Source organism: Aptenodytes forsteri, unplaced genomic scaffold (assembly GCF_000699145.1).
Source record: "Aptenodytes forsteri isolate BGI_AS27 unplaced genomic scaffold, ASM69914v1 Scaffold2, whole genome shotgun sequence".
Taxonomy (NCBI): Eukaryota; Metazoa; Chordata; class Aves; order Sphenisciformes; family Spheniscidae; genus Aptenodytes; species Aptenodytes forsteri.
The window spans coordinates 12,415,573-12,423,861 of record NW_008795695.1 but is presented as its reverse complement, the minus strand read 5'-3'; the positions used below and the strand labels follow the sequence as shown (position 1 = coordinate 12,423,861).

The 8,289-nt window shown below is 39.0% G+C and overlaps 1 protein-coding gene across 1 annotated transcript in view; it reads left to right on the top strand.

The window, feature by feature from the left end:
• Positions 1 to 7,595, top strand: part of RSPH1 (radial spoke head 1 homolog) — a 9,544-nt gene extending 1,949 nt beyond the window's left edge. The window contains exons 2-9 of the mRNA XM_009283100.1: positions 473 to 586; positions 708 to 813; positions 1,996 to 2,086; positions 2,324 to 2,459; positions 2,766 to 2,837; positions 4,586 to 4,805; positions 5,580 to 5,723; positions 7,546 to 7,595. Coding sequence (XP_009281375.1) covers positions 473 to 586; positions 708 to 813; positions 1,996 to 2,086; positions 2,324 to 2,459; positions 2,766 to 2,837; positions 4,586 to 4,805; positions 5,580 to 5,723; positions 7,546 to 7,595 — 933 coding nt within the window. The remainder of the gene's footprint in view (positions 1 to 472; positions 587 to 707; positions 814 to 1,995; positions 2,087 to 2,323; positions 2,460 to 2,765; positions 2,838 to 4,585; positions 4,806 to 5,579; positions 5,724 to 7,545) is intronic.
• Positions 7,596 to 8,289: the final 694 nt, after the last annotated feature.

Here is an 8,289-nt window from a genome sequence, read left to right as displayed (position 1 = left end):
CTGGGGAGGAGCGGGGCGGGAAGCGGCTCACGGCCACGGGCGACGCGGGCAGGGGGTCGCGGAGCGCCAGCGGGGAAGGGAAGAGTGAACGTTACCGGTCACGGGGTCTTGAATACTGTATGCCGGCCGTGCCGAGGCTGGGAGAGCTCCCGAGGGGCTTCTTCCGTGGGCACAGGAGTTTCGGAAGTGGGGCTGTACCGCTTCAGTTGGGACCTGCCTAACTTTCTCCACTGGATGAAAACAAGTCATCCATACTTTCCAGTAGTGTGTCAGGAAGGGAGGAAAGCCTCTTTGTGCCAGGACCTGACGAAAGTGTCTGCATAAGCAGTACATCTGTTGGCCGGGTGCTCCTGCAGTCTGATTCAAGCTGAATTGGAGCAGCTTTGAGCAAACACCCATTTTCCTCTGTCTAATGAGGTTAGATTCAGTCAGGTCTAGCCCTCTTAAACAATTTTTTTTCACATTTGATCAGGAGTATGATGGTGAACGCAATTCAGAAGGTGAGCGACATGGACGTGGAAAAGCATATTTACCCAATGGGGATACATACGATGGAGAATATAAACATGGTTTCAGAAGTGGACAGGTAAGACAGTGACAGAAGGCAGTGGTTGTGCTTATGTTTCAGCAGTTCTGTTAGTTTGGGCGCTATATTGAAACAAGAGTGAGAACTGACAAGTATTTTATCTATACCAAATATGTTTCAGGGTACCTACAGATTTAGAAATGGTGCTTGCTACACTGGAGAATATCTTCAAAACAAAAAGCATGGCCAGGGTATTTTTTTTTATCCAGATGGATCAAAATATGAAGGTAAAACACTGAACACGGTTGCAAGGATTTCTGTAACTGAAAGGACACATTCCCCCCTCACCCTCCCCCATCCTGAATGCAAGGAGATAGTGAATTGGACAATGTCTTATTTTAAGAAGATAAATTTGCGATGAAATTTTTTCCTTTTATTCCTTTTTTACTACAAGCTCTGAGAAGTATGGGTTTTATTTATGGGGATTTATGTCAATTATTGTGAGAAGCGTGGTATTTAGTAGTGGTTTATTCTTGTCATGTCCTCCTTTCAAGTGGGGTGTTCTAAGTCCTGAGAAATATTAAGTAACTTTTACAAATCAGTGCAATCTTGGTAGAAGAGAGTATAGTTACTTATTTCTGAATGATGATTAGAACAACAGATGTGTTCAGTATAAAGTATTTTAGCACTTTATTAGGTCCATCCTTAAAAATAGTCTACTGATTAGAGCACTTACTCAGGGATTGGGATGCCTCTGAAGTTTGAAGACGTTGAAACTCGCATTGTTTCCCTTCTTCCAGGAGAGTACCCGAAACACTCTGAATACCAGTTAATAATACCTTCAAGGGACAATATTCCCCCCCTTCCTTTCTAAGCTAGGCAAGAAAGAAATCCACATTGTGGGGGCTAGAAACAGAGAGCAAAAAGAGCAGCCCAATCTTGCCTCACATATGCATATGCACCTGTGATTTTTTTTTTTAAATTTCTTTTAAGTTTGAATAGAAGAGTAATTAAGACACACAATCTAGCATCCTTTTGAGTATATACACCCCCTCACTGACAGGACAATTTTAGCAAATGAGTCAAACTAAAGTAGTCCCTCTTTTTATTTGAGTGGAAATATCACATTATCTAATGCAACTGTAATACATTACGAAATTTATAGATAGGAGCAGGATGTTATACGACTTCTTATGTTCATAATGATAATGGAGAGTGATAATGGAGACAGATTGTGGTGGACAAAATGAAAGGGAAGTCAGGCAGCTGCGTAAATATGTGTGGAGGGGGACACACAGAGAAAAAAAGAGCAAGGGCTTGGAGTAAGGAATGGTAAGAAATCACAGTGGTGTCATAGCTTTCTTTTCCTTCTCTAGTAATTCATGTATGATAACTTTACAAACTGACTGCTATATCACACAATGAAATACACCACATCTCACTCTGTTTTTATCGTATTCTCATTAAAGGAGACTGGGTGAATGACCAGAGACACGGCTATGGAGAGTACACGTATGCAAATGGAGACATCTATACTGGAGAATGGTTTAACCACAATAGGTTTGTTTCATTCTTACAGTGATGTTTCAAGTCACCCAGTGGCATTAAAATGCAAAGGTTATTTTCAAAGCATGGCTGACTGCAGCAAATCAAGTGCTACTGGATGACCTTGGCAATTTAGTCCAACTTGAGTCATTTCAGCCACTTAAATAATACAGTTTTAATACCTTAAGCATCACAACATCCTAAATCCTTAATATTCAGTAATATAAAGCAAAATTATTATTTTCTCCTTAGGCATGGGCAAGGTACATACGTCTATAAAGACACAGGATCTAAGTATGTTGGTGGTTGGGTAAATGGAAACCAGGAAGGAGAAGCTGAACTTGTTCACCTAAACCATAGATTTAAGGGCAAGTTTTTGAACGGAAATGTAAGTGTGCTGGAAAACTCTCTATTCATCTGAATAGTTAGCATGGAATTGCCTTAATATGATCTGTTTCCACTTAAAATAAGAAGCTAGGCTCCTGATCTTTTGTAGTATTTCTTGTACCGTAAGTGTAACATATGAAACTGAATTAACCTGTAGGACAGAATGCCAACTTTCTCTGCAACTTTGCTTTCAAACTAAATTGTTATTGACTATTGCATAAATTTGGTAGTAAAGCATATTTTACATTTATATGCTTAGAATGTACCAACTTTGTACTTCTGCTGACTTTTTTGTATCTTTGTGCAGCCTGTAGGTCATGGCAAATATGTCTTTGATATTGGATGTGAACAGCATGGTGAATACGTACAATCAGAGCAGGTAAAGAAATAGTGCAAATTATGCTGAATATCAGAGAACTCAGTAAATCAAATCTATTATCAAGTAATCTATAAAATGCCTTATAGATACTGATGTTAAAGTAGATCTAACCAGTCAAAAAAGGATAGAAACTCATACATTCTTAAGAACTAAATGAGGTTTCATTTTGTTTCTTTCTTTAGCTTCTCTACTGTGTAAGCTTTGGCAAGTACAAGGTGTGATTTTTGCACTACTTGCAGACAGGAGTCCTTTCTGCCTAAAGTTTAGAAGAATCAGGACCTTCCCAAAACACTTGAAGCTTCAAACCACAGAATAATGTAGATGTATTTGTCTGTACATTTAGCCTGTATTCCACTTTGTTCTGAACACCAGAAACAACGAAAAATATATATTTCTTCTTGTATTTCTGAAATGCTTGGTGCTATGCGTACAACTGGTAATTTCCAGCAGATTCATGTTTTGGAATTATGACCCATTGTTGTCCTGGTCCTGTTAGGAGCTTAATATCCACAGCTCCTAATAATTCTAGGAAGCAGCTGGGATCAGGGCCTGTTTTTCCTTCTCCTTCATGTGTGAATGTTTTGAAACATTTCTAATTAATATGGTGCAAAATAGCTATAGAATAAGAAATGTATCTTAATATTACTGTTTTGATTTCAAGAAAATACGCCACATTTTAGCTTAGAGTTTGCTACCTCTGTTGTCTGACACATTAGTTCCCATTACACACTCTTTGAAAATTCTCCAGTGCAGCATTTGTTTCTTAAGACACGGACAAAATAATAATAATTTAAAAAGTCCTATCCTTAGTGATAGAGATTTGCAAAACATGGAGACTGTTTTGCTTTTTTGGCTAAAAGCAAGAGATCCTCAAATTCAGTATCAGATTCATACGAGTATCCAAAGTGTTGGATGTGCTGATTTTGGAATATTAGGCCATTGATGTAGGAGTGTAAACATGAATTTAAGAACCCCAGGGTTAAGCACTCGGCTTCTGAAAATCATTACTCTCAGGAACAATAATTTCTTCTCATGTGAATGCTGTAGTGACTGTGTAAAGCAAGGGACAGTGCTGTCACTAAAGTAAGATTATTTTTTGCTTCTTTTTTCTTTAGTTGACGTAATTGCAGAACAAGTCCCATTTAAAAAAAATAAAAGAAATTAGCTTGTAATGCAGATAATGATTCCATTACTAAGACTTCTTCATATTTGGATAAAATAAAGCATGATTTTTTAAATAAAAAAAAATATCTTCAAATTTCAAAAACATAAGCTTTGTGCAGTACCTTCCTGCTTCCTAGATCCATTCCAAGGTCTTCCCTAAGCAAATATTGAGGCAGAAAGAGCTGTTTCGCCACTCTGTTCCTGTGTGAGATAGCATCTACCAGACAGAGCATCAGGTCTTATTTGCCGCTGTTGTGCTGTAGACAGGCATAGAAGAGGAGACATAGTTGATAGGCCCCTCACAGCCATTCTGTTTAAGGGAGAGACAAAATTTTACCTTAAAGAAAGCAAACTGGCAAGCATTGATCATTAGTAATAGTCAACTGACTTCATCAAGGTTCAAAGTATAGTTCTCTTCCAAGATTTGCAGCTGCTGAAGTTCCTTCACCTGTAAATACTTTAAAAGGCCATGTCATTGCCGTTTTGAGCCCAGATAAAGAGGTTTTAGTACACAAAACCATCATCTTCGTTACCCCCTTAATACCTGTAAGATAAGATGCTAGATTTCATGAGTTGTCTTCTAGGGTAAAGGGGAGGGAGAAGAAGAGGAGGAACCCTCATTACTTGTTGCCCCAAAATGGAAAGCATCAGAAATTACCAAATTAACACTTTGGACTCCCCATGGGGAAAACCCACCTTCTCCCAGAGAAGCCTCCCTAGTGGCAGCAGCAGCAGCAGCAGAAGTAGTGGAAGAAAGAGCAGCAGCAGCAGTAACTGAAGAGGAGAAAATGCCATCAACTGCAGGTTTGTTCTGCTGGACAGCTGGAAACTCCATGCTTTGACTATCTCCTGAAACCGTGTTTTTCAGGTTTAATATCAAGTGGTGTGAGAGGTTTTTTGGTTTTTTTTTCCTATAATTTACCACATATTGAATGTTAGGAACTTCCAAGCCTGTTCATAAACTGCATAATATATATATATATGTGTCTGTTTCATCTCACATAGCATAATGATATACAACTGTCTTGGGAAGCCTGTGAATCATTTTAGTCTATATCATGGCCTGTTATACAAACCTGATTATAAATAGTTACAGAAGATTTTGTGGGATTTCTCATGTGAGTAAAGACTGCAGGCTTAGAATCATAGAATCATAGAATAGTTTGGGTTGGAAGGGACCTCTAAAGGTCATCTAGTCCAACCCCCCTGCCGTGGGCAGGGACATCTTCAATGAGGTCAGGTTGCTCAGAGCCCCGTCCAACCTGACCTGGAATGTTTCCAGGGGTGGGGCATCCACCACCTCTCTGGGCAACCTGTGCCAGTGCTTCACCACCCTCAGCGTAAAAAAATGTCTTCCTTATATCTGGTCTAAATCTACCCCCCTTTAGTTTAAAGCCATTCCCCCTTGTCCTGTCGCAACAGGCCCTGCTAAAAAGTTTGCCCCCATCTTTTTTATAAGCCCCCTTTAAGTACTGATAGACTTCAGTAGGAGTTATTAGCTACTGCATGAAAACAATGGCTGAGTGAAAATTTGTAAAAATTAATTTTCTTCTGTGTTTCTAATTTCGCATATTTCAGTCACTGATGAGTCTGCTGAGGGTAGGGATGATGAGTCTTCTCTTCATGAAGTATCCAGTGAAGTTTTTAGCTCAGCAAGGGATGCAGGAGAGGAAGATGAGGGAAGCAGAGAGGACGAAGAAAACAAAGATCAGGAGGATCAAGGTGAGGAATGGGGCATGCATGCTCATTCTTCAATTAGCAATCAGGGTTTGAAATGATGTATGTCAATCAGGTGAAGTCATGCTGCTGCTGAGAGGTTCATTATCAAGCTGAAGAGACCATGGGAATGTCTACCTTTCATAAGGGGGCAGCCCTCTATAGATGTAAACTGGTTTTGAGTAGTCAAGTTCATAAACTGTAACAGTACAAATTAGAAGTGACACTTCCGTGCAGCATTATCTAGACATGTACAGCTGACAGCACTTGCAGGGCTGAGTTTGTAAGTGATTGCATTTGCAAACCTTTTTTCGTACAAAAATGAGAGAGAAGATTTCAGACCCTGGGAAATTCAGGGGGTTTTGAGCACTCCACTTTTCTCTCATGAATGTAATTGTGTATTCTTATTCTCTCAACTGAAGTTAAAAAGCAGGCAAAACAAATCTGAAGAAACAAATTTTAGGTATTGTTATGCATTACGGTTTGAACAGTCTCTGGTTGATTTGTTTCTCTTACAAACCAAAGAGATTTGGAATTCAGATGCTCAGGTTTTCTTCCAGGCAGTTCAGAAGCCTGTTTTAAATACAAAATTACTAAGAAACAACAAAAGGATGCATTTATGTTTACTCATATTTAGCCTATAGGCCTCCACCCAGTTGTGGTGTTTCTATTTATTAAGTGTTAACATTCACAAGCTTACATATCCGATGTATGAAAACATAAGATAAATTTATCCATTTGTAATCAGTCCATTTTACAATAAATCAAAGCAAAGCACTATCCATAGGGATCAGAAAGACTATTAAACCATGTCAAAATGCCTGGAGGTATACACTAAACATTTAGGTCAGCTCTTGGAATTTTCATTGTTTATTTGCTCTCATTTTTTGCCCATCAGCTCTGAAGGTGCACTCCTGCTTCAGGGCAGACTAGCCAGCTAGCTGATCTGGTGCGTAGGACTGACATCTTACAGGATCCCTGGGCTTGGATCAGATCCAGCAGAAATCTAAGCAGGTTTCCTGCATAGCTCTGCTTTGGATTTGGCAAAAGTTCATTGAGCCTGGTTTGTCTCAAAGTCTCTTGGACTCAAATAACCATTTTTGACTGAACTCGATTCTGACAAATTTTCTGGCCTACCACAATGAAGCAGTTCTGGTATTCCCATTGGTTTTTTGTGTTGTTTTTTTTTAAAAAGAACAAATGGACCCAAGTATCTGTCAGAGACAGCATAAATGCAGATTCCAATGCATGAAAACATAGGAATGAGATAGATGTTCTCAAAGTTCCTTCCAACTCTTTATTTCTAGAATCAGAGAGTTGGATTTTATACATTTTTCAGCATAGGTCTACATCCATAATTAATTAGGCAACATATTGTTCCTCTTATCTTTATGTTTAGCAAGATTAAGTTATAGTAAGAGGAAATGATTTGAAGAAAATATGCATACTGTAAAGAACAGATGTAACAAAATCTGGTTTCTTGCAGCTTCGTATTCTCTGTCCCATTACCATAATTTTTTTCCACACAGGAATTCCATCCTTCTTGCTCCATGTTTCTTATGATACTTGTCGAAATAGGAGACATTCTTGGCTGTCCCGGAGTTACATATGGGCCAGCTGGCAGTCAATATGTGTGTACTGAGACTGTCTGGCAGATGACAAACAACATATAACAGTTAAATTCAAGTATTGGCAGTGAAAGGCAATGGGAAAGATGACTGAGGTAGCCAGCATAGTCCTAGAATTATGTTTTAGGTTACTAGGATTACTTTCCAGTATTTTATAATAAAATGCATCTCTATGTTCTGTCTTTCCTTCGCCTCCACAGGAGCTGCTAATTCAGAGGATAAGGAGGATGAATCAAAGGAAGCAGAGTAATTGGATACAACTAAAGACGAAGAGCCAAAAAGAGGAAATTTCAGAGTGAACCATTTATTATGGTAAACCTGCAATATTTTTATTCATAAAAGGCTGTGTTAAGATACTTTGAATAAACATTTCCATCACTGTTCTGTCTGGAATATATATCTCTCTGAAACTTTTATGATCTCAGAGCGTGCAGTCTCACGACAACTTTCTTTATTCCATGTAGCAGGTAGTCAGTTGCTGAAATCAGTACAGGGTTATTCTGGATTCATGAAGTTGTATCCTCACAAGTTTGCAGAAGCAAACTCAATCTTCTCCCACTACTGATAGTTCTTCGCTTCCTTGAACCCTGCCTCTGGGCACAGACCTGGGGGTCTTGCTTGTGAAGACAAAGACAAAGGCAGCATTGGACTTCCCAGCTCTATCTGTATCCCCTGTCACTAGACCGCCAATTACAGGCCTACATTTTCCTTGTTTATTTTTTTATTGTTCATGTAGCTGTAGAAACACTTTTTGTTGCCCTAAATCTCCCCTTGCCAGTTTGAACTCAAACTGAATTTTGCTTTCCTAACACACTGGTGCAATGTTTTTAAATTCTTCCTTTGTAGTCTGCTTTTGCTTCCATTTTCATAGAATCATAGAATCATTTAGGTTGGAAAGGACCTTTAAGATCATCAAGTCCAGCCGTTAACCTAGCACTGCCAAG